The following is a 27,500-nucleotide window of genomic DNA, read 5'->3' as shown; positions in this document are numbered from 1 at the left end:
TCCTCTCCCTCCCTCCCTCCACCTCTCTCCCTCCTCATGATCTGAGAAGCCTAGTCAGTGTCTGGAGTAGTGTGTTCCCCAGCCTTTTCAGACAGGAAGACATTTATATTCCTCACTTAGATTTAATACTGTTGATGCGCTGACATGTCTTACACAGACTTGTCTTAATATATTAATGTGATTTTTTTTTTTCTCTTCATTTTCTTCAATTTATTAACGTCCATTTTGTGTGTTCCTTGATTTTTTTTTTACCTGTCATTTTTTAAATGTCTTTTTTTCTTCAGATATTGTATGATATTTCCTACTAATGTGTATGTATTTAAAGCACACTGGGAATGCTCTGATGTGTATCTGTCTACGACCCCCCCCATCAGTTAGCCTCGCTCCCTCCCTCTCTCTTTAGTACAATGTAATGTTTGACAATGGTAGGTTTCTCACACATGTGGATATATTAAGCACAGTGTACTAGATGGAATGTATGCTCCCTGGCCCATTGCGATAGGTGGAGTTTGACAATTGATCTGATTGCTGTAAATAGCTTAAGTAAAGACTTGTGCATTAGATCTGTTTGCGGATGGCTTCAACCATGCCAATGGACAGACAGGGCAGGCATCAAAGTACCTAACACGTAGAGGAACAACAGCTTTGTAAAAACACTTTTTAAACGTGTCCCAAATGGAACCCTATGCCCTACCATATATAGTGCACTACTTGTGACCAGGGCCCATAGGGTTCCATTTTGGACACAGTATTTGTCACTTTGTTTACAGTCAGTCTTTGGCAGGTCAGCTTAGATGCTTATGATGATGATGTCACTTCATGGCACTGCTTTGCTGCCTTGCATGTTTTTACCTTGGTTTAAAATATGACTGAGTTATCCTAACTCTCTGACTGAATTTATCAATGAGTTATCCTAACTCTCTGACTGAATTTATCAATGAGTTATCCTAACTCTCTGACTGAATTTATCAATGAGTTATCCTAACTCTCTGACTGAATTTATCAATGAGTTATCATAACTTTCTGACTGAATTTATCACTGAGTTATCGTAACTCTCAGACTGAATTTATCAATGAGTTATCGTAACTCTCAGACTGAATTTATCAATGAGTTATCGTAACTCTCAGACTGAATTTATCAATGAGTTATCGTAACTCTCAGACTAAATTTATCAATGAGTTATCGTAACTCTCAGACTAAATTTATCAATGAGTTATCGTAACTCTCAGACTAAATTTATCAATGAGTTCTCGTAACTCTCTGACAGAATTTATCAATGAGTTATCATAACTTTCTGACTGAATTTATCAATGAGTTATCCTAACTCTCTGACTGAATTTATCAATAAGTTATCATAACTTTCTGACTGAATTTATCAATGAGTTATCCTAACTTTCTGACTGAATTTATCACTGAGTTATCAGTACTCTCTGACTGAATGTGAAACACAACCATTGCCCAGAGCATGCAGTTGGCTAGACGGTGACCGTGGTGAAATAATATAGAAGTTTGTCCTTTAAACATTTCTGAACTCTCTTGGATAAATTGAGAGTACATAGTTACAGACGTCTTTAAAAACATAGTCGGAGATGTCTGTGACAGGAAGTGACTAGCATTATAGTCAGCCAGGGAGTTCATTTCAATTCAGAAAGTAAACCTAATTCCAATTGCACATTTTCCTAATTGAAAAACATGGGAGAGAATAGGTATTTCTGTTTTACTTTGTGAATTGAAATAGCATTAGTCATTAATTACACATTAGGTTGTTATTTTCAACATGATCAAACTACAGAATAATGATATGCGCTGTAGTGTTCTGGCCAAACCAACTAAAATCAAGTCAAATCCCATTTTATTTGTCACATACACATGTATAGCAGATGTTATTGCGGTTGTAGTGAAATGCTTGTGCAACAGTGCAATAATATCTAACAATTCACAACAATACACACAACCTAAAAGATAAAGAATGGAATTAAGGAATATATAAATATGAGGATGAGCAATAGACTAAAATACAGTAGAATAGAATACAGTATATATATATGAGATGAGTAAAGCAAAAATATGTAAACATTAAACATATAAAATATGTAAACAACATATAGACTAACCAACACATTCTAGGTATTTCTCTTCAAGTAATAACTTGTATTGAATGTGCATGTATACATCTAGTGTAAATGTGATGCTATACTATATTCTATGCAGCGACAGTCCGATACCAGAGAATATTAATTGACCTTATTTTATTTGACGAAATATCAAACTGTGAAAAAAAGCTATGAAATGAGTTGCTGACATAGACGATTCAATAGGAATCAGGGTGGTAATCTAGCCTTGTATTACTGCTCTAGTTAGGAGATGTGTTCAGAATGTCCATCAGTTTATCACTCGTGTCAAGAAGATTGGATCTTTGTCCCAAATGTCACCCTATTCCCTATTAGTTCACTACCTTTGACCAGGCCCATAGGGCTTTTGTGAAAAGTAGTGCACTAGATAGGGAATAGGGCTCTGGTCTAAAGTAGTGCACAATATAGGGAATAGGGCTCTGGTCTAAAGTAGTGCACTAGATAGGGAATAGGGTTCTGGTCTAAAGTAGTGCACTATACAGGGCTCTGGTCTAAAGTAGTGCACTAGATAGGGAACAGGGTGACATCCATATACTGGGTCACATTATTTAGTTTAGCTGCTGTTCACTCTGTGCCTCCCTCTACCACTCATTAAAATCCAATAACTCTACTACCATCTACTATAGAACGTTCCTACTGGCCAACTAACCACCTCTACTACCATCTACTATAGAACGTTCCTACAGGCCAACTAACCACCTCTACTACCATCTACTATAGAACGTTCCTACTGGCCAACTAACCACCTCTACTACCATCTACTATAGAACGTTCCTACTGGCCAACTAACCACCTCTACTACCATCTACTATAGAACGTTCCTACTGGCCAACTAACCACCTCTACTACCATCTACTATAGAACGTTCCTACTGGTCAACTAACCACCTCTACTACCATCTACTATAGAACGTTCCTACTGGTCAACTAACCACCTCTACTACCATCTACTATAGAACGTTCCTACTGGCCAACTAACCACCTCTACTACCATCTACTATAGAACGTTCCTACTGGCCAACTAACCACCTCTACTACCATCTACTATAGAACGTTCCTACTGGCCAACTAACCACCTCTACTACCATCTACTATAGAACGTTCCTACTGGCCAACTAACCACCTCTACTACCATCTACTATAGAACGTTCCTACTGGCCAACTAACCACCTCTACTACCATCTACTATAGAACGTTCCTACTGGCCAACTAACCACCTCTACTACCATCTACTATAGAACGTTCCTACTGGCCAACTAACCACCTCTACTACCATCTACTATAGGACGTTCCTACTGGCCAACTAACCACCTCTACTACCATCTACTATAGAACGTTTCTACTGGCCAACTAACCACCTCTACTACCATCTACTATAGAACGTTCCTACTGGCCAACTAACCACCTCCTATATAGCTCCAGCTATCACCAGAGAGACCTGGATCAAATACTTCTAAATACTTGAGCGGATTCTGTTTTCCTTGTTCAATGGGACCAACTGAATAGTCCCAAAAGTGCAAACCCACCAAGCTAAATCATGCACACCTCAAAATACTTGGAAATACTTATAAATTATTTCCCAGTCTTTTCTCAAATATGAAGTATTTCAAATTATTTTTAGACACAGTTATGTAGTTTCTGCCCAGATCTGGTCTGGCTCTTATCACGTTGTCCAGTGTTATCACACTCCGTCACATTAAAGCCTGTTTACACCAAGCTGCCTCTTACTTCAACACAATGCATGGCTTTCTACTTCATTAATATAGTCCCAACCAAAATGATTATTATGCCTTACGTATGTAGCTAGGTCATTATTATTAGTAGTAGTATTATATATCTGTTCTGCTGAGGTCTGTTTGTTCCATATTAACCCATTCATGTATATCCTCTCTCTATAAGATAAGCCACCTGTTTTAGGCAGAGGAACAGTGATGTGTGTAAACGTTGAGGCTAACAAAGGCTAGAACCGTTAGATGGTTCAGTTCAGACAATCCAGAAAGTAAATTGAATTGAAATGTATTTCCTGGATTTATTTCCTGGATTGACTGTATTATAATGGTATTGAAACCCAACCATGAGAGGGGTAATGTAACCTGATAATCCCCACCTGGATGCTGTAGCTAGATGCCATGCTTAACAAGTCCCTAGAGTGGACCTCTTATGAGGTTATATTACTATTGCCTGGTCCCAGATCTGCCTCTAATGTAGTGATAAGACTATGGCCTGGTCCCAGATCTGCCTCTAATGTAGTGATATGACTATGGCCTGGTCCCAGATCTGCCTCTAATGTAGTGATATTACTATAGCCTGGTCCCAGATCTGCCTCTAATGTAGTGATATTACTATAGCCTGGTCCCAGATCTGCCTCTAATGTAGTGATATTACTATAGCCTGGTCCCAGATCTGCCTCTAATGTAGTGATATTACTATAGCCTGGTCCCAGATCTGCCTCTTATGTAGTGATATTACTATAGCCTGGTCCGAGATCTGTTTTTGTTTTTCCCTAGTCCATTGTCAAGCCAAACCATGTTTTACATGACATTTCCATATGGAGTTGGGAAGAGAGCATAAACAGACTGGCACCCAGGCTAATATTACTACCACCAGAAATAGAACTAAAATTACATTTCTGAATTCAAATGACATTCCTGGTGGCACTAATGTCACTACATAGCCTCCATCCTGTATACGGGTGGGATGTTTACGCACAAAACCGATGCCAGGGTTGGGGTGAATTCCATTTAAATTCCAGTCAATTCAGGAAGTTCAAATTCTCTTTTCAATGAAAACATTTTTTGTGAATTGTTTACTTTTACGAATTGAAATGGAATTGACGCGAACCCTGGCGCGCGCATCCGAGAGGCAGGAAACTGACAGGGTTGGCTTACAATCATAGGATTCTTGACAACATGTAAACTATAATTAGTCTGTAAATGTTTATAAAAAAACAAAAATCAGTTTACATCATTGTTGTAACGTTGCCAGGCAACCCATCTATAGTTCCACTGCTCTGTCACTGATGTAGGACGGAGGTTCCTGCTAAATCACATGACTAATATTTCAGAGTTAGCCTGGTTAAACCAGACTTTGAGTGCTGCGCTCACCATTTGAAACAACAGTGAAATGTAGCTAAATCAGTTGTGATTCCAGGCTAATTCAGAGTGTTCTGTTGAACTCCTACTGTAGCTGTATCTGTGTGTGATGCTGGTATTGTAACCATGGAAATATAGCGCTTGAGCCGTGCGTGTGTGTGTGCGCGTGTGTGTGTATAGAAGCAAAGGTAGGTAGCTATTGAGTGAGTGTGTCCGTCTGACAGTACCAATGGCGTTATCTAACAGACGGTACTGTCAGCCTGTCAACACACAACTAGGGCACCATATTCCCTATCTAGTGCACTACTGTTGACCAGGGCCCATAGGGATCTGGTCAAAAGTAGTGCACTAGATAGGGTATATAGGATACTATTTCGGACTAGCAGTCTATGGAAGTGTAGAGAAGTGATTGTTTTTGTCCTTGTTTGAAAAATGATTTCAAGCCTTCTCATATACCTCCATTGTTTTTTAATGAACTGTGTTTTTAGTTCATGATTGTTGTTGAACTATAATGACATGCTGTCACTATAACTGATTGTAATTCCATTGTAAATCATTTGAAAGTCAAACGATGTAATTTCAATGCATTTCGAGGATTATGTGTGGGGGGGTAGTCAATGGACGGTTTTATGTTTTGTACAGATTGATCAATTGTATAATTGTGTTTTTGTTTAATCTTAAATTATCAATTCATCTTAATAAAGCGCACCAGTCATAAACATTTCAACTCTCTTAGTTGGTATTTGCATACAAAGGCAGAATAACATTTAATTTGGGAACAAATTATCGGACATTTAATTTGGTAACAAAATGTCGGACATTTCATCTGGTAACAAATTATCGGACATTTCATCTGGTAACAAATTATCGGACATTTCATTTGGTAACAAATTATCGGCCAGTATTTTCTGACAAGGAATACATGGCGAGCAGCACGGTTGGGGTCAATTACACTGAAATTCCAATTCTCTTCAATGCTTCTCATTTAGGAAAATGTGAAATTGGAAAAATAGCAGTGAGTAGCAATGAACGCGGTTCACAGGATGACAAAAAGGACACAAGATCAGTTAGATAAAGCAAGCACTCTATCATCTATCTTCCTTTATGTGCAATCAGTGAAAGCATTACCATGTTTATCTCAATACCACAAGGATGATGTAAGTGAAGTTTAGTCTAGTAATGTAGGTTGGTTATTTTGAATGAAGCAGGTACCGTAATTTCCGGACTATAAACCGCAACTTTTTTCCCACGCTTTGAACCTCGCGCTTAAACAATGACGCGGCTAATATATGGATTTTTCCCGCTTTCTATTTTTTTTTCTCCCAAAAAACGCATTCTGTGACGTGCTCAGTTTTTTGGCGGCATGAAGCTTTCATTAGACCAATGAAATTGCCGAACGGGTTAAGGTCAAACAACTTTTTTGTTTACTGTTTAGATTAAATCGAGCGCTCTCAAACTTCCCATCATTCTGATTACGTTTGGCATTTTGTCACGCTCATCATGGCAAAGACATGGAGAAATGCATATGATGCAGCTTTCAAGTTGAAGGCGATTGATCTGGCTGTTGGAAAAGGAAATAGAGCTGCTGCACGGGAGCTTGGTCTTAATGAGTCAATGATAAGACGTTGGAAACAGCAGCGTGAGGAATTGACTCAGTGCAAAAAGACAACTAAAGCTTACTGCAAATGTTTTATTTTTTGTTACAAGCCGTGTTTCGTTAAAGCCTATTTATTTTTGTTACAAGCCGTGTTTCGTTAAAGCCTGTGTAAAGCTCATTTGTTTCAATGTACCGGTGGGCACCTGCGGCTTATAGACATGTGCGGCTTATTTATGTTCAAAAAAATAATAATTTGGTGGGTGTGGCTTATATATTCAGGTGCGCTCAATAGTCCGGAAATTACGGTAATCATTCTTAAAGCCATTCCTTCATGTATTAAGTGTTATATATGCTGACTGCGCAAGCCACATAAAAAGGCAACAATATGTGATAATACAGAAATACTAATCAAGATATTTCATATTTTAAATCTAACATTCATTTGCATGAAACGAAGTCCACTTGATCAATATTTATTGCTCTAGATCCTATGGTGCCACTGGTGCCAATGACATCTATAGTGCCACCAACTGGTCTGCCATCTAAGGTTGCAGTGACTTTTATTCACACAGTTTCTAAGGACATATACATTAGGTTTACATACCACATTTCATGACCCTTGTCCATCGGTTCAATTCTTATAGCCCTGGTGTGATACGGTGTCATCTAGTGGTATAGCGTCTCTGACTTTGAATGCAGCAAGTAATCATTCTCAGATTCATTAGAAGATCATTCATTGAGTCTATATACCAAATCTGGAGTCAATCTGACACATGTTTTAATGAGAAGATGTTTAAAGTATTTTAACATTAGCATGTGCGCTAACGTACATATATAGGTACAGAGTGGCCATATTTGAATGCAGCAACAAAAAAATCTCAACCATTAAAGACTGATACAAAGAGTCTACATACAAAATGTGGGGTGAATCTGACGTCATGGGGAGATGATGACTGCAGATGATTTTTGAGCTTTTAGTGTTACATTTGCAAAGAATGAGTTGTTAATAATTTCCTTTTTTTTATATCTATCAATATGAAATTCTGTGAGGTTCATCTTAGGGATGTCCATGATAGCGATGAGTTTCAAGTTGATAGCCCTGACTGTGGACTGGATTTACAGTGGTTTAAATGGACAGGTGAAATCAGATTTTAGATATGTCAATAACTCAGCCATCTATTAACCAATCCCTCAGCTTTTCTCAAACTACGACATGTACCATGGGACTACATTTCTAATTTGGTGTCATTTGGACCTATGGTTCATGAGAATAATATTTTTTTAAATTCTTTTTTGCATAATTTTGCATATTAACATACAGTATGTGCTAATATGCATCTACTGGTATAGTGTGGCCATCTTTGAATGCATCAGCTTTATTTTCTCAAACTATTTAGGGACTATTGTGATCCAAAGAACAAATCTGGAGTGAATCTGACTTTTAGTCCAGGAGAAGAAGATTTTTTTATTATTATTTAAAACATTACTGTTAAATAGTCAAAAAAGTGTATCGTTAATATTTTCCCTTAGTTTTAAAGATCTCAATACCAAACTTAACATGGTTCATCATGGTAATGACCCTAAAAATGGTTCCTGATTTATCAATAACTCAGCCATCTCTTAACCAATCCCTTAGTCAAACTAAATTGATATAATCTACCATACATAGACAATGTGTTATTTGGTCTTCTGGTTCATGAGAAAACCTTTTTTTTCTTCTAAAGTTTTCCAAGATGGAGGAAAATCTATCCTATGGGTCCTTGAGGTAAATTTGTTTAGCATGAGTAAAAACACCTAACATACAAAGTTTCAAGTCTCTCGGTCAAACGAGGTTTGTGTGAGACTTCTTATAACAGCACCACCTACAGGCCAGTCGGTGCCATTCTTTCACCAAGTTACTCATGGGCTCTGGTGTCTGTGTTCCAAATTAGAACACACATAGTTACCAATCTATTGAATTATTTCACCATGTCAAGACCCCAAAATATTTACAGAGAAGAACAATACGTTTCACAGGCACCAGGGTTGGTTGACCCCAACCCTGGTGAGCAGTAAGTCACAGTAGAGACAACTCTTATCCAGAGAAACTAAGGTTACGTGCCCTGCTCAATATTGTTTTACCTAATCAGTTCGGGATTCGAACCAGCGACTTTTCGGTTACTGGTCCGCTAGGCTACATGCCTCAACCAGACAAGACAACACTCCCCCTAGCCCTGAGCTATGGCATCTTTATTGAAGTTTAAAACACTTTAAAAAAGGAAAAAGTCAAAGCAGCCTTGGGTACTATTAGGTTACAACAGACTATGGCAATTCTAGATTATGTCCTAAATGGCACCCTAGTCTTTTAATAGTGAACCACTTTTGACCAGGGCTCTGGTGCACTATGAAGGGAAAAGGGTGCGAGTTGGGACGTACCTCTTATCCTTATGAGGAAAAATATTAACTAACAAACTAACAAAGCCATGTGGGGAAAAAAACAGTCAATACTGTCTGTGTATGATTGTCCTGTTACTCATGTTGGGCACAATTCAGACATGAATATGTTGCCTTAAGTCCATGTTAAGTATACTTATCTCAAGTCTGAATCGGGCCTGTTATAAACATGTCATTGTTATTGGCTGAATTGGTGAAATATCCATGTAGAGAAATAGATCAATGTAATAGTTCTGTCATTCTCACATTGGACTGTGTCACAGGGTGCAAGTATGCATCTAATTATTACAGGGTTACTATAACTTAAAATGGTGATGTGCATCGTTCACAAATATTAACTGGTTTTCTCTACAATGGTGCTACCATTTGGAAATGGGACTTCATCATTTCCAGTAAACTTTCCACGTATCATAGTTTTGGCAGCATCAATACTTCTAAACAGTTCTCTTTTCCTTCATGTCATTGCATTTTCTTCAGTTCAACGAGGATTCATTCCCATGTTCAAAACAGTCAGTGGGTAAATATGGGTAAAGTCTATGAAATAACAGTTAGTTTGTACCAAATGGTTTAACAATGACATTAGGGGTATTCTCTGGAAACTACTATACTTAGAGTCATAATTTGGCATGCACATTTACCAGCATTACACAACATAAAGTCACTAACACTACTGTAACGCCAACATTCAATTCTTTAACTTTATATACAATAAATACAAAAAGATAACTTTTCCCGAAAGAGAAAATATGGACCCGTTTAAGGATCTTAAAAACATAAACATGAAATAAGCAAAGATGTGGAAAAATACCACAACTATACATATAATGAGTTGTAGAAGTTAAGTGTTTTTATATATATATATATTTTCCACCATAATTTGCAAATAAATTCATAAAAAATCCTACAATGTGATTTTCTGGATTTTTTTTCTCGCATTTTGTCTGTCATAGTTGAAGTGGACCTATGATGAAAATTACAGGCCTCTCATCTTTTTAAGTGGGAGAACTTGCACAATTGGTGGCTGACTAAATACTATTTTTCCCCACTGTATATATATATATATATAAGGACATATATATACACATATATATACACATATATATTATGTTTTTATTTTTTATTTTTTTACAGTATATAACCATGGGTCGTATTCATTAGTGTACACCGTAGAAAAACGTTTTGCAATGGAAAATGAAAAGGTAGTGCCTCCCTGTTTCAGTCCGTTGTCTTCTTTCAAAGACGTCGGTGCCTAATTAATACAATCCTGGTTTGTCTAGGAACTGTTATTGTCTTTTCTCCTTCATCTGCAGTTATATGAGTGTTAGCTGTGTTGCTGGCGATATCAATATACAATAGAACAGGGAATCCAAGCCCAGTCAGTCCCCATTCAGGTCCTGTAATGACTGTCTCGTATTACTTCTCCAGTCCACTGTCTGATAGATAGGCAGATCTAATGCCCTTTTGATGATGCTCCAAGCTGGTCTCATCTGAGACAGTTGTTGGTTTCTCTTTCTATAGGGGCAGCCTGGTTGGTTCCTGGTGGTTTGTCCTCCTCTAGGGGCAGCCTGGTTGGTTCCTGGTGGTTTGACTCCTCTAGGGGCAGCCTGGTTGGTTCCTGGTGGTTTGTCCTCCTCTAGGGGCAGCCTGGTTGGTTCCTGGTGGTTTGTCCTCCTCTAGGGGCAGCCTGGTTGGTTCCTGGTGGTTTGACTCCTCTAGGGGCAGCCTGGTTGGTTCCTGGTGGTTTGACTCCTCTATGGGGCAGCCTGGTTGGTTCCTGGTGGTTTGTCCTCCTCTAGGGGCAGCCTGGTTGGTTCCTGGTGGTTTGACTCCTCTATGGGGCAGCCTGGTTGGTTCCTGGTGGTTTGTCCTCCTCTAGGGGCAGCCTGGTTGGTTCCTGGTGGTTTGTCCTCCTCTAGGGGCAGCCTGGTTGGTTCCTGGTGGTTTGACTCCTCTAGGGGCAGCCTGGTTGGTTCCTGGTGGTTTGACTCCTCTAGGGCAGCCTGGTTGGTTCCTGGTGGTTTGTCCTCCTCTAGGGGCAGCCTGGTTGGTTCCTGGTGGTTTGACTCCTCTAGGGGCAGCCTGGTTGGTTCCTGGTGGTTTGTCCTCCTCTAGGGGCAGCCTGGTTGGTTCCTGGTGGTTTGTCCTCCTCTAGGGGCAGCCTGGTTGGTTCCTGGTGGTTTGACTCCTCTAGGGGCAGCCTGGTTGGTTCCTGATGGTTTGTCCTCCTCTAGGGCAGCCTGGTTGGTTCCTGGTGGTTTGTCCTCCTCTAGGGCAGCCTGGTTGGTTCCTGGTGGTTTGTCCTCCTCTAGGGCAGCCTGGTTGGTTCCTGGTGGTTTGTCCTCCTCTAGGGCAGCCTGGTTGGTTCCTGGTGGTTTGTCCTCCTCTAGGGCAGCCTGGTTGGTTCCTGGTGGTTTGACTCCTCTAGGGGCAGCCTGGATGCTTCTCTGGTCACCCAATCCAGGCATGGAATAGAATCATTGAGCCAGGCATGACTATATAGCGGTCCATGATCTTTTGTGTTCATGACTCCACTGGTCTTTCATAGTGTGTATGTGTGCGTGTGTCTTTCCTTCCTTCCTTCCCTAGGATGTGTGTGTGTCCTCCACCGAGCCAGAGTGTAAACAAAGAGGGTACCACACATCTCCAGTAGGTATATGACTTCCCAGTGTCTTCCTCAGACACTTCAAATAGCTCTAATATATTACACTTTCAGTATGCTTTATCCAGCCTCACACAGCAGAGTCCACACAGAGCTTCTGTTGGTATATCATCTAGTATGTCCACAACACTGATGTTGTACTGGTACTTTATCTCTATAGTCACAATACAGTCTTTATCCGCAACCCCAGGTGGAGCAGACTGTGCCCCAATAGTAAGTCATAGGTCTAAGGTCGCAGCCCAGCGTTAGGGAGTGGTCTGTCTATAGCAGGGAGCTGGTAGGGCTGCCGGGCAGGGGTGGGCTGTGGCTCTGGTAGCTGTGGCCCTGGCTGTGTGTAGGGCTGTAGCTCTGGCTGTGTCTCAGGGGCAGCAGGTCGTAGTGTCTGGGGATGTGGCTGTTCCTGGGGAGGTCGTACGGGTTCTGAGGGTACGTGGGAACCACCACACCATTACAGCCCTGGAGAACACTCACCTTGGGTTCTAAAGGGAGGATGGAGAGATTAAGGGATGGAGGGATAGAGATAGGGGGATGGAGGGATAGAGATAGGGGGATGGAGGGATAGAGATAGGGGGATGGAGGGATAGAGATAGGGGATGGAGTGATAGAGATAGGGGGATGGAGGGATAGAGATAAGGGGATGGAGGGATAGAGATAGGGGGATAGAGATAGGGGATGGAGGGATAGAGATAGGGGGATGGAGGGATAGAGATAGGGGGATGGAGGGATAGAGATGGAGGGATAGAGATAGGGGATGGAGGGATAGAGATAGGGGATGGAGGGATAGAGATAGGGGATGGAGGGATAGAGATAGGGGATGGAGGGATAGAGATAGGGGATGGAGGGATAGAGATAGGGGGATGGAGGGATAGAGATAGGGGGATGGAGGGATAGAGATGGAGGGATAGAGATAGGGGATGGAGGGATAGAGATAGGGGGATGGAGGGATAGAGATGGAGGGATAGAGATAGGGGGATGGAGGGATAGAAATAGAGGGATGGAGGGATGAAGAGAGAAAGAGAGGTTTGAACTTTTCTGACTAATCAAAGTGATCATTCAAACACTTCATACAAGTGCCCTCCACAATAACCCCCTTAAACAGAGACAACAGACAGACAACAGACAGAGACAACAGACAGAGACAACAGACAGAGACAACAGACAGAGACAGAGACAACAGACAGAGACTGAGACAACAGACAGAGACAACAGACAGAGACTGAGACAACAGACAGAGACAACAGACAGAGACTGAGACAACAGACAGAGACAACAGACAGAGACTGAGACAACAGACAGAGACAACAGACAGAGACTGAGACAACAGACAGAGACTGAGACAACAGACAGAGACAATAGACAGAGACTGAGACAACAGACAGAGACAACAGACAGAGAGTGAGACAACAGACAGAGACAACAGACAGAGAGTGAGACAACAGACAGAGACAACAGACAGAGACTGAGACAACAGACAGAGACAACAGACAGAGACATAGACAACAGACAACAGACTGAGACAACAGACAGAGACAGAGACAAATACAAAAGAAAGAGACAACATACAGAGACTTATATTTCCCTCACTAACTTTAAACATCAGCTATCTGAGCAGCTAACCGATCGCTGCAGCTGTACATAGCCCATCTGTAAATAGCCCACCCAATCTTCCTACCTCATCCCCATATTGTTTTTATTTACTTTGCTGCTCTTTTGCACAACAGTATTTCTACTTGCACATCACCATCTGCTCATCTATCACTCCAGTGTTAATCTGCTAAATTGTAATTACGTCGCAACTATGGCCTATTTATTGCCGTACCTCCTCACGCCATTTGCACACACTGTATATAGACGTTCTTTTTTTCTATGTGTTATTGACTGTACGCTTGTTACTTCCATGTGTAACTCTGTGTTGTTGTATGTGTCGAACTGCTTTGCTTTATCTTGGCCAGGTCGCAGTTGTAAATGAGAACTTGTTCTCAACTGGCCAACCTGGTTAAATAAAGGTGAAATAAAACAACATTTAAAACAGACTATAGCAGAGGAGCAGTAGGACATCTACATAACTATATATCTATAACTCACCAACGTCATAGACGTTCTTGCTGGCGGTGGTGGTGACTATAGCAGAGGAGCAGTAGGACATCTACATAACTATATATCTATAACTCACCAACGTCATAGACGTTCTTGCTGGCGGTGGTGGTGACTATAGCAGAGGAGCAGTAGGACATCTACATAACTATATATCTATAACTCACCAACGTCATAGACGTTCTTGCTGGCGGTGGTGGTGACTATAGCAGAGGAGCAGTAGGACATCTACATAACTATATATCTATAACTCACCAACGTCATAGACGTTCTTGCTGGCGGTGGTGGTGACTATAGCAGAGGAGCAGTAGGACATCTACATAACTATATATCTATAACTCACCAACGTCATAGACGTTCTTGCTGGCGGTGGTGGTGACTATAGCAGAGGAGCAGTAGGACATCTACATAACTATATATCTATAACTCACCAACGTCATAGACGTTCTTGCTGGCGGTGGTGGTGACTATAGCAGAGGAGCAGTAGGACATCTACATAACTATATATCTATAACTCACCAACGTCATAGACGTTCTTGCTGGCGGTGGTGGTGACTATAGCAGAGGAGCAGTAGGACATCTCGTGGTGGACAGGACTCTTCATCTCTACATAGCTGCTCTCTGAGTGTTTACAGGCCACGGCCACGGCCAGCGGGTCATTGATGGTGGCGTAGGGGTTCTCACTGTTCAGAGAGCAGGTGCTGGACAGGGAACCCTTCATGTAGTCTGACAAAGACAAATAACAAACTGAGAAGCAGGAAGACAAGAACACCTTGACCAAGGTAAAGGTATCTGTCAGCCTTTCAATGCATTCATCATATCAACATTGGGAAATGAATACAACATAAGATTACAATTCTACCCCAGGAGGTAAGACAAGTGAAAACTATTGTCCACTGACAACCTGTAGAAAAACAATTCAAAACAGAGTACAGGATAAATGACACAGGACACAACATTCACAGCATTAGTAGCATATCACAGTATGAAGCATTTAAATCCAAAAGAAGTGAGTTTGTTTATGGGGTGTTGTGTTAGTTAGAGACTGGAGGAGAGGAGGAGAGGAGGAGAGAGGAGTGTGTTAGTTAGAGACTGGAGGAGAGGAGGAGAGGAGGAGAGGAGGAGAGAGGAGTGTGTTAGTTAGAGACTGGAGGAGAGGAGGAGAGGAGGAGAGGAGTGTGTTAGTTAGAGACTGGAGGAGAGGAGGAGAGGAGGAGAGAGGAGTGTGTTAGTTAGAGACTGGAGGAGAGGAGGAGAGGAGGAGAGAGGAGTGTGTTAGTTAGAGACTGGAGGAGAGGAGGAGAGGAGGAGAGAGGAGTGTGTTAGTTAGAGACTGGAGGAGAGGAGGAGAGGAGGAGAGGAGTGTGTTAGTTTGAGACTGGAGGAGAGGAGGAGAGGAGGAGAGGAGTGTGTTAGTTAGAGACTGGAGGAGAGGAGGAGAGGAGTGTGTTAGTTAGAGACTGGAGGAGAGGAGGAGAGGAGGAGAGAGGAGTGTGTTAGTTAGAGACTGGAGGAGAGGAGGAGAGGAGGAGAGAGGAGTGTGTTAGTTAGAGACTGGAGGAGAGGAGGAGAGGAGGAGAGGAGTGTGTTAGTTAGAGACTGGAGGAGAGGAGGAGAGGAGGAGAGGAGTGTGTTAGTTAGAGACTGGAGGAGAGGAGGAGAGGAGGAGAGGAGTGTGTTAGTTAGAGACTGGAGGAGAGGAGGAGAGGAGTGTGTTAGTTAGAGACTGGAGGAGAGGAGGAGAGGAGGAGAGAGGAGTGTGTTAGTTAGAGACTGGAGGAGAGGAGGAGAGGAGGAGAGAGGAGTGTGTTAGTTAGAGACTGGAGGAGAGGAGGAGAGGAGGAGAGGAGTGTGTTAGTTAGAGACTGGAGGAGAGAGGAGTGTGTTAGTTAGAGACTGGAGGAGAGGAGGAGAGGAGGAGAGAGGAGTGTGTTAGTTAGAGACTGGAGGAGAGGAGGAGAGGAGGAGAGAGGAGTGTGTTAGTTAGAGACTGGAGGAGAGGAGGAGAGGAGGAGAGGAGTGTGTTAGTTAGAGACTGGAGGAGAGGAGGAGAGGAGGAGAGGAGTGTGTTAGTTAGAGACTGGAGGAGAGGAGGAGAGGAGGAGAGAGGAGTGTGTTAGTTAGAGACTGGAGGAGAGGAGGAGAGGACCAGAGAGGAGTGTGTTAGAGACTGGAGGAGAGGACCAGAGAGGGGAGTGTGTGAGACCATCAGGAGGAAGGAACACACACAGAGGAGGAGGAGATCACAGGCGTGCCCTGTGGAGAGAGAGACACAAGAGGTGAAAACACACACGGAGGTTCATACATACTCATCAGTTCATACACATCAGTTCATACACATCAGTTTATACACAAACCAGAGTGTATGAGCGGTGTTGAGTGGTCTGAAATCCCACTCATCGCTTTTCAGAGCAGTGCATGTGCAACGCTCCGGCGCTCCACGTCCTTTCCAACCGCTCTGCTAAAAACCGCTCCTCGCTCACAGGAAGAAAAAAAACTAGCCACTCCAAATTCCCTCCATTCATTATAATCACCATTTAACCAACACCCATCTATTGTTGTGACTACCTGGACCTACCGTTTAACCAACACCCATCTATTGTTGTGACTACCTGGACCTACCATTTAACCAACACCCATCTATTGTTGTGACTACCTCGATCTACCGTTTAACCAACACCCATCTATTGTTGTGACTACATGGACCTACCATTTAACCAACACCCATCTATTGTTGTGACTACCTGGACCTACCATTTAACCAACACCCATCTATTGTTGTGACTACCTGGACCTATCATTTAACCAACACCCATCTATTGTTGTGACTACCTGGACCTACCATTTAACCAACACCTATCTATTGTTGTGACTACCTGGACCTACCATTTAACCAGCACATCTAGCCACTGGGATTTTTGCCCATTCTTCAAGGCAAAACTGCTCCGGCTCCTTCAAGTTGGATGGGTTCCGCTGGTGTACAGCAATCTTTAAGTCATACCACAGATTCTCAATTGGATTGAGGTCTGGGCTTTGACTAGGCCATTCCAAGACATTTAAATGTCTCCCCTTAAACCACTCGAGTGTTGCTTTAGCAATATGCTTAGGGTCATTGTCCTGCTGGAAGGTGAACCTCTGTCCCAGTCTCAAATCTCTGGAAGACTGAAACAGGTTTCCCTCAAGAATTTCCCTGTATTTAGCGCCATCCACCATTCCTTCAATCCTGACCAGTTTCCCAGTCCCTGCAGATGAAAAACATCCTCACAGCATGATGCTGCCACCACCATGATTCACTGTGGGGTGATGTTTCTCGGGGTGATGTGAGGTGTTGGTTTTGCGCCAGACATAGCGTTTTCCTTGATGGCCAAGAAGCTAAATTCTAGTCTCATCTGACCAGAGTACCTTCTTCCATATGTTTGGGGAGTCTCCCTCATGCCTTTTGGCGAACACCAAACGTGTTTGTTTATTTTTTTCTTTAAGCAATGGCTTTTTTCTGACCACCCTTCCGTAAAGTCCAGCTCTGTGGAGTGTACTGCTTAAAGTGGTCCTATGAACAGATACTCCAATCTCCGCTGTGGAGCTTTGCAGCTCCTTCAGGGTAATCTTTGGTCTCTTTGTTGCCTCTCTGATTAATGCCCTCCTTGCCTGGTCCGTGAGTTTTGGTGGGCGGCCCTCTCTTGGCAGGTTTGTTGTGGTGCCATATTCTTTCCATTTTTTAATAATGGATTTAATGGTGCTCCGTGGGATGTTCAAAGTTTCGTATATTTTTTTATAACCCAGCCCTGATCTGTACTTCTCTACAACTTTGTCCCTGACCTGTTTGGAGAGATCCATGGTCTTCATGGTGCGGCTTGCTTGGTGGTACCCCTTGCTTAGTGGTGTTGCAGACTCTGGGTCCTTTCAGAACAGGTGTATATATACTGAGATCATGTGACACTTAGATTGCACACAGGGGGACTTTATGTAACTAATTATATGACTTCTGAAGGTAATTGGTTTCACCACATCTTATTTAGGGGCTTCATAGCAAAGGGGGTGAATACATATGCACGTACCACTTTTCTGTTTTCATTTTTTTTTAAACATTTTTAAACAAGTCATTTTTTTCATTTGACTATTTTGTGTATGTCCATTACATGAAGTCCAAATAAAAATCTATTTAAATTACAGGTTGTAATGCAACAAAATAGGAAAAATGCCAAGGGGGATGAATGCTTTAGCAAGGCACTGTAGGCAGCAGCCTCTCTGAGTTAGTGATGATTAGCAGCCTGATGGCCTTGAGATAGAAGCTGTTCTTCAGTCTCTCCGTCCCAGCTTTGATGCAGCTGTACTGACCTCACCTTCTGGATGGTAGCGGTGTGAACAGGAAGTGTGAACAGGAAGGGTTTTGGGTGACAAGCCAAATTTCTTCAGCCTCCTGAGGTTGAAGAGGTGCTGTTGCGCCTTCTTCACCACACTGTCAGTGTGGGTGGACCATTTCAGTTTGTCTGTGATGTGTACTCAGCGGAACTTTCCACCTTCTCCACTACTGTCCCTTTGATGTGGATAGGGGGGTGCTCCCTCTGCTGTTTCCTGAAGTCCACCATCATCTCCTTTGTTTGGTTGATGTTGAGTGACAGGTTGTTTTCCTGACACCACACTCCAAGTGCCCTCACCTCCTCCCTGTAGGCTGTCTCGTCATTGTTGGTAATCAAGCCCACTACTGTTGTGTCGTCTGCAAACTTGATGATTGAGTTGGAGGCGTGCTTGGCCACGCAGTCATGGGTGAACAGGGAGACAGGAGGGTGCTCAGCACGCACCTTTGTGGGTCCCCAGTGTTGAGGGACAACGAAGTGGAGATGTTGTTTCCTACCTTCACCACCTGGGGGCGGCCCTTCAGAAAGTTCAGGACCCAATTCCACAGGGCGGGGTTGAGACCAAGGGCCTCGAGCTTGATGATGAGCTTGGAGAGTACTATGGTGTTGAATGCTGAGCTGTAGTCAATGAACAGCATTCTTACATAGGTATTCCTCTTGTCCAGTGGGATAGGGCAGTGTGTATATATATACAGTACCAGTCAAAAGTTTGGACACACCTACTCATTCAAGGGTTTTTCTATATTTTTACTATTTTCTACATTGTATAATAATAGTGAAGAAATCCAAACTATGAAATAACACATATGGAATCATGTAGTAACCAAAAAAGGGTTAAACAAATCAAAATATATTTTAGATTTTAGATTCTTCAAAGTAGCCACCCTTTGCCTTGATGACAGCTTTGCACACTCTTGGCTTTGTCTCAACCAGCTACTCCCTCCGCTTCTCGCTACTCCCTCCGCTACTCGCTACTCCCTCCGCTACTCGCTCTGCTTCTCCCTCCGCTACTCCCTCCGCTACTCGCTCCGCTACTCACTCCGCTTCTCCCTCCGCTACGCGCTCGCTCGCTACTCCCTCCGCTACTCGCTTCGCTACTCGCTCCACTACTCGCTCTGCTACTCCCTTCACTTCTCGCTCCACTTCTCGCGCCGCTACTCCCTCCGCTTCTCGCTCCGCTACTCCCTCCGCTTCTCGCTCCGCTTCTCGCTCCGCTACACCCTCCGCTACACGCTCCACTACTCCCTCCGCTACTCCCTCCGCTTCTCGCTCCGCTACACCCTCCGCTACTCCCTCCGCTACTCCCTCCGCTTCTCGCTCCGCTACTCCCTCCGCTACTCGCTCCGCTTCTCGCTCCGCTACACCCTCCGCTACTCGCTCCGCTACTCCCTCCGCTGCTCCCTCCGCTTCTCCCTCCGCTACGCGCTCGCTCGCTACTCCCTCCGCTTCTCGCTCCGCTACACCCTCTGCTACTCGCTCCGCTACTCCCTCCGCTTCTCGCTCCGCTACTCCCTCCGCTACTCCCTCCGCTTCTCCCTCCGCTTCTCCCGTCGCTTCTCGCTCCGCTACTCCCTCCGCTACGCGCTCGCTCCGCTACTCCCTCCGCTACTCGCTTCGCTACTCCCTCCGCTACGCACTCGCTACGCTACTCCCTCCGCTTCTCGCTACGCTCTTCGCTCCGCTACCCCCTCCGCTACTCGCTCCGCTACTCCCTCCGCTTCTCGCTCCGTTACTCCCTCCGCTACTCCCTCCGCTTCTCACTTCACTTCTCGCTCCGCTACTCCCTCCGCTACTCCCTCCGCTACTCGCTCCGCTACTCCCTCCGCTACTCGCTCCGCTACTCCCTCCTCCCTCCGCTACTCCCTCCGCTACTCCCTCCGCTTCTCGCTCTGCTACTCCCTCCGCTACTCCCTCCGCTTCTCCCTCTGACACAAACACACGCACAGCACACATGCAGTCACACACTACAGTGCAGGAAAGTCTTTGGGTAACACAGACAACCACTCTGTTATATGAGATGGTCCTCTTCCTAATAAGGACACAGTGGAGTCTCATACTCTACCTCTGTAGTACTGTTCATGGTAGGAGCTGTAGCGTCTGTCTACACGGTACACACCTACAGAGATGTTAAAGGGACAGATTTAGAGCCTGTCTACACGGTACACACCTACAGAGATGTTAAAGGGACAGGTTAAGAGCCTGTCTACACGGTACACACCTACAGAGATGTTAAAGGGACAGGTTAAGAGTCTGTCTACACGGTACACACCTACAGAGATGTTAAAGGGACAGATTAAGAGTCTGTCTACACGGTACACACCTACAGAGATGTTAAAGGGACAGATTAAGAGCCTGTCTACACGGTACACACCTACAGAGATGTTAAAGGGGACAGATTAAGAGCCTGTCTACAAGGTACACACCTACAGAGATGTTAAAGGGAAGGATTAAGAGTTTGTCTACACGGTACACACCTACATAGATGTTAAAGGGACAGATTCATTAGACTATGTTCTAGAGGAAACTAAACAATCCCAAATCAATTTGTATTTACAATGGGTTTATAAGGGAGTCATCAGACATACCAAGTTCATCGAGGTTATAGTAGGCTGTCCACTCTGGAGCACTATTCCTGTTTAACCTCTTGTCCTTCACCTGGGAAGGAAACACATACAGACAGACTGAGGACCCCAGGTAGAGTAGCTGCTGCACGTGGAACAGCTAATGAGGACCACAGGAAGAGTAGCTGCTACACGTGGAACAGCTAATGAGGACCACAGGAAGAGTAGCTGCTGTACGTGGAACAGCTAATGAGGACCACAGGAAGAGTAGCTGCTACATGTGGAACAACTAATGAGGACCACAGGTAGAGTAGCTGCTGCACCTGGAACAGCTAATGAGGACCCCATGTAGAGTAGCTGCTACACGTGGAAGAGCTAATGAGGACCCCAGGTAGAGCAGCTGCTACATGTGGAACAGCTAATGAGGACCCCAGGTAGAGTAGCTGCTGTACGTGGAACAGCTAATGAGGACCACAGGTAGAGTAGCTCCTACACGTGGAACAGCTAATGAGGACCCCATGTAGAGTAGCTGCTACACGTGGAAGAGCTAATGAGGACCCCAGGTAGAGCAGCTGCTACATGTGGAACAGCTAATGAGGACCACAGGAAGAGTAGCTGCTGTACGTGGAACAGCTAATGAGGACCACAGGTAGAGTAGCTGCTACATGTGGAACAGCTAATGAGGACCACAGGAAGAGTAGCTGCTACATGTGGAACAACTAATGAGGACCACAGGAAGAGTAGCTGCTGCACATGGAAAAACACAAAGAACTGACAAATAAAAGACACATGTTTTTTGGAGAATGCCAATGTACATGTAACTGCCAGAATAATGGAAACACTTGAATGAGAGATACAAAGTATATTGAAAGCAGGTGCTTCCACATAGGTGTGGTTGCTGATTTAATGAAGCAATTAACATAGTAATGGTAGCTTTTTGCTTCCCCATACAATGACAATGCCCCATACACCTGTCACGATTGGTCACTGAATGGTTTGATGAGTATGAAAACGATGTAAACCATATGCTGTTTCAGTCACCAGATCTCAACCCAATTTAACACTTCTGGGAGATTCTGGAGTGGCGCCTGAGACAGTGTTTTCCACCATCATCAACAAAACACCAAATTATGGAGTTTCTGGTGGAAGACTAGTGTCACATCCCTCCAATAGAGTTCCAGAATCTATGCCAAGGTGCATTGAAGCTGTCCTGTCTGCTCGTGGTGAAAACTATTAAGACATTTTTATGTTGATGTTTTCTTTATTTTGACAGTTGCCTGTATGTACTCTTAGCATAAATAAAGTTAAGGTTCGTTGCCACCCACCTTGGCCCTTCTGGTCTTCTTGTCAGGCTTGGCGTAGTGGCCAGCGTAGGTACATGCTCCCAGAGTGTGGTAGGAGGGGTTAGTGAAACAACGACTGATGTTGCTGTTGGTAGGAGATGAGTCTAGAGTGGAGAACAAGCCTGTACACTGAAGCCCTGCTCACCACGGAAACATCAGCTTATAGCATAGGACTCTACACACACACTCACAGTCACATGGACGAGCACGCAAGCAAAATCAAAAACACACAGCTCCATCAGGAAATGTTCAATACAAAGCTGTTAAAAACAGAGGTTTCATCAGAAAGCTGAGTTTGCTGAGAACAAAAACAGCAAGAGAGAGGAGGATCTAGCTGGAAAGAGAGTTCAGTTAGATCACCCCTGAATTTTGTTAGATCACCCCCGAATTTAGTTAGATCACCCCGAATTTAGTTAGATCACCCCTGAATTTAGTTAGATCACCCCTGAATTTAGTTAGATCACCCCTGAATTTAGTCAGATCACCCCCGAATTTAGTTAGATCACCCCTGAATTTAGTTAGATCACCCCTGAATTTAGTTAGATCACCCCTGAATTTAGTTAGATCACCCCTGAATTTAGTCAGATCACCCCCGAGTGCTGTAGAGAGGGTCCACACTGTAAAGAGACAGTGCTGTGGAGAGAGTCCACACTGTAAAGAGACAGTCCTGTGGAGAGAATCCACACTGTAAAGAGACAGTCCTGTGGAGAGAATCCACACTGTAAAGAGACAGTCCTGTGGAGAGAATCCACACTGTAAAGAGACAGTCCTGTGGAGAGAATCCACACTGTAAAGAGACAGTCCTGTGGAGAGGGTCCACACTGTAAAGAGACAGTCCTGTGGAGAGAATCCACACTGTAAAGAGACAGTCCTGTGGAGAGAATCCACACTGTAAAGAGACAGTCCTGTGGAGAGAATCCACACTGTAAAGAGACAGTGCTGTGGAGAGAATCCACACTGTAAAGAGACAGTCCTGTGGAGAGAATCCACACTGTAAAGAGACAGTGCTGTGGAGAGAATCCACACTGTAAAGAGACAGTGCTGTGGAGAGAATCCACACTGTAAAGAGACAGTCCTGTGGAGAGAATCCACACTGTAAAGAGACAGTCCTGTGGAGAGAATCCACACTGTAAAGAGACAGTCCTGTGGAGAGAATCCACACTGTAAAGAGACAGTCCTGTGGAGAGAATCCACACTGTAAAGAGACAGTGCTGTGGAGAGAATCCACACTGTAAAGAGACAGTCCTGTGGAGAGAATCCACACTGTAAAGAGACAGTGCTGTGGAGAGAATCCACACTGTAAAGAGACAGTGCTGTGGAGAGAATCCACACTGTAAAGAGACAGTCCTGTGGAGAGAATCCACACTGTAAAGAGACAGTCCTGTGGAGAGAATCCACACTGTAAAGAGACAGTCCTGTGGAGAGAATCCACACTGTAAAGAGACAGTCCTGTGGAGAGAATCCACACTGTAAAGAGACAGTGCTGTGGAGAGAATCAACACTGTAAAGACACAGTCCTGTTGATAAAGTCTTAACAACACTATAGTAAACATTTGTAAACCCCTGACTGACTTAGTTAACGTGACTAAGTGGTACAGTCCGGAGCGTCTCACCAGAGAGGGAGTAACCCTGACTGACTTAGTTAACGTGACTAAGTGGTACAGTCCGGAGCGTCTCACCAGAGAGGGAGTAACCCTGACTGACTTAGTTAACGTGACTAAGTGGTACAGTCCGGAGCGTCTCACCAGAAAGGGAGTAACCCTGACTGACTTAGTTACGTGACTAAGTGGTACAGTCCGGAGCGTCTCACCAGAGAGGGAGTAACCCTGACTGACTTAGTTAACGTGACTAAGTGGTACAGTCCGGAGCGTCTCACCAGAGAGGGAGTAACCCTGACTGACTTAGTTAACGTGACTAAGTGGTACAGTCCGGAGCGTCTCACCAGAGAGGGAGTAACCCTGACTGACTTAGTTAACGTGACTAAGTGGTACAGTCCGGAGCGTCTCACCAGAGAGGGAGTAACCCTGACTGACTTAGTTAACGTGACTAAGTGGTACAGTCCGGAGCGTCTCACCAGAGAGGGAGTAACCCTGACTGCTGATCCTCAGGGCAGGGCTGTAGGACACACTGGGCATGTGCTGCCCTCCTTTCTCTCTCTGGTGATGCCGCCACCACACCACCACCCCCAACACGGTCATGATGAAGAGGAGGAGGAAGATGATGCCCATGACAGCCCCCGCTGACTGGCGCTCTGATGCCAAGGCCGGGCTGATCTTAGTGTAAGGATTCAGCTCCTCCATCATCAGGGCAGCTGGAATAGAGAGGGGGGGGACATATTTAAATAAACACACAAACGTTAACACAAACACAGATCATCATTAATACACACAGAAACACCAGACCTGGATCGAATACATACTGTAATAAACACCAGACCTGGATCGAATACATACTGTAATAAACACCAGACCTGGATCGAATACATACTGTAATAAACACCAGACCTGGATCGAATACATACTGTAATAAACACCAGACCTGGATCGAATACATACTGTAATAAACACCAGACCTGGATCGAATACATACTGTAATAAACACAGACACACACACACACAGACTCACACACACACACACACACACAGACAGACACACACACACACATACACACACACACGCATACACATACACACACTGACCCTGGTCACAGCGGATGCCTTTGTATCCGATGCTGCAGTAGCAGGTTCCAGTCACATAGTCACAGGTGGCGTTGTTCATACACACACACAGCTGCTGACAGCCGTAGCCAAACGTACCGGGACGACACTCTGAGAGGAACAGGAAGAGTTAGTACACAATATACACACACTACATACACAGAATTACTGCTCAGTTGAAAGAAGTGGGGAACGGCTGAGATGCAGACACACGCACTCACACACACACACACACACACACACACACACACACACACACACACACACACACACACACACACACACACACACACAGTTATGGTTGGGATGGACTCACTGAGTTCACAGCTGTGTCCGATGAATCCAGTCCGACAGGAGCACTGACCAGTGATGTGGTCACAGTCCGCTCCGTTCTGACACCGACACACCTCGGAGCAGTCGGTACCAAAGAACCCTGAACTACAACCTGGAGGAAAGAGACACACACGTCACACACACCTCCGTACACACACACACACACCTCCGTACACACACACACACCTCGGTACACACACACACACACCTCCGTACACACACACACACCTCCGTACACACACACACACACCTCCGTACACACACACACACCTCCATACACACACACGCCTCCATACACACACACACACACCTCCGTACACACACACACCTCCGTACACACACACACCTCCGTACACACACACACACCTCCGTACACACACACACACCTCCGTACACACACACACCTCCGTACACACACACACACCTCCGTACACACACACACACACCTCCGTACACACACACACACCTCCGTACACACACACACACACCTCCGTACACACACACACACACACACACCTCCATACACACACACACCTCCGTACACACACACACCTCCGTACACACACACACCTCCGTACACACACACACACCTCCGTACACACACACACACACCTCCGTACACACACACACCTCCGTACACACACACACACCTCCGTACACACACACACCTCCGTACACACACACACACCTCCGTACACACACGCCTCGGAGCAGTCGGTACCAAAGAACCCTGAACTACAACCTGAAGGAAAGAGACACACACGTCACACACACGTACGCAGACACACACACACTTCCGTACACACACTTCTGTAGACACACAACCCGCACAGTCTGCACCGAAGAAATCTGACCCACAGCCTGACGATATAAACTATGACACACACTGCCATTACACCATGTCATGACAGTGATCTACCACTAGGTGGTGTATGTCATGACAGTGATCTACCACTAGGTGGTGTATGTCTGTAGTTCATGTCATAACAGTGATCTACCACTAGGTAGTGTATGTCATGACAGTGATCTACCACTAGGTGGTGTATGTCTGTAGTTCATGTCATGACAGTGATCTACCACTAGGTGGTGTATGTCTGTAGTTCATGTCATAACAGTGATCTACCACTAGGTGGTGTATGTCATGACAGTGATCTACCACTAGGTGGTGTATGTCTGTAGTTCATGTCATGACAGTGATCTACTACTAGGTGGTGTATGTCATGACAGTGGTCTACCACTAGGTGGTGTATGGCTGTAGTGTATGTCATGACAGTGGTCTACCACTAGGTGGTGTATGTCATGACAGTGATCTACCACTAGGTGGTGTATGGCTGTAGTGTATGTCATGACAGTGGTCTACCACTAGCTGGTGTATATCATGACAGTGATCTACCACTAGGTGGTGTATGGCTGTAGTGTATGTCATGACAGTGGTCTACCACTAGGTGGTGTATATCATGACAGTGATTTACCACTAGGTGGTGGTGTAGGTCTATGTTGACTCACGTTGTGTACAGAACAGTCCGCTCCACCCTGCGCTGCAGCTACACTGTCCGTCTGTAGCGATGCACTGAGCCCCATTGTGACAGTTACAGGTATGGATGCAGTCTGGACCCCACGCACCCTGAGGACACACTGTGGACAACACATACTGTTAAACTTTGATACACACACCTCACACAGTCAGACTCTACAACACACACACACACACACACACACACACACACACACACACACACACACACACACACACACACACACACACACACACACACACACACACACACACACACACACACACACACACACACACACACACCACTCTCTACCTCTCATGTCTAATAACACACCAACTAACAACCTCATGCTGTATGTCTCTCGTGACCATAGCCCATCTCTGACTGAATATTAATGATTACATTTCATCAAAAAAGTGTGCTGGAGAAGTAGCAGTGCATCCATCTATCCACTATCTAGCCTTAAATAACCCGTCTCCATCTCTAAGGCAGGAATACTGTGAGTACTACAGTAGATCAGATCAGAGGACAGTCTGGAATACAGTGAGTACTACAGTACATCAGAGGACAGTCTGGAATACAGTGAGTACTACAGTAGATCAGATCAGAGGACAGTCTGGAATACAGTGAGTACTACAGTACATCAGAGGACAGTCTGGAATACAGT

The 27,500-nt window shown here is 44.4% G+C and overlaps 1 protein-coding gene across 1 annotated transcript in view; it reads right to left on the bottom strand.

The window, feature by feature from the left end:
- Positions 1–10,407: 10,407 nt before the first annotated feature.
- Positions 10,408–27,500, bottom strand: part of LOC106572913 (multiple epidermal growth factor-like domains protein 11) — an 18,906-nt gene continuing 1,813 nt past the window's right edge. Inside the window, exons 2-7 of the mRNA XM_045688870.1 lie at positions 26,005–26,058; positions 25,300–25,428; positions 24,966–25,094; positions 24,341–24,577; positions 13,999–14,733; positions 10,408–12,392 (exon numbers count right to left, since the gene is read on the bottom strand). Coding sequence (XP_045544826.1) covers positions 14,516–14,733; positions 24,341–24,577; positions 24,966–25,094; positions 25,300–25,428; positions 26,005–26,058 — 767 coding nt within the window. The 3' untranslated portion in view covers positions 10,408–12,392; positions 13,999–14,515. The remainder of the gene's footprint in view (positions 12,393–13,998; positions 14,734–24,340; positions 24,578–24,965; positions 25,095–25,299; positions 25,429–26,004; positions 26,059–27,500) is intronic.

This window comes from Salmo salar, chromosome ssa11 (genome assembly GCF_905237065.1).
Source record: "Salmo salar chromosome ssa11, Ssal_v3.1, whole genome shotgun sequence".
In the NCBI taxonomy this organism is placed as follows: Eukaryota; Metazoa; Chordata; class Actinopteri; order Salmoniformes; family Salmonidae; genus Salmo; species Salmo salar.
The sequence above is the reverse complement of the archived record's forward strand: the minus strand, read 5'-3'. Positions and strand labels throughout refer to the sequence as shown.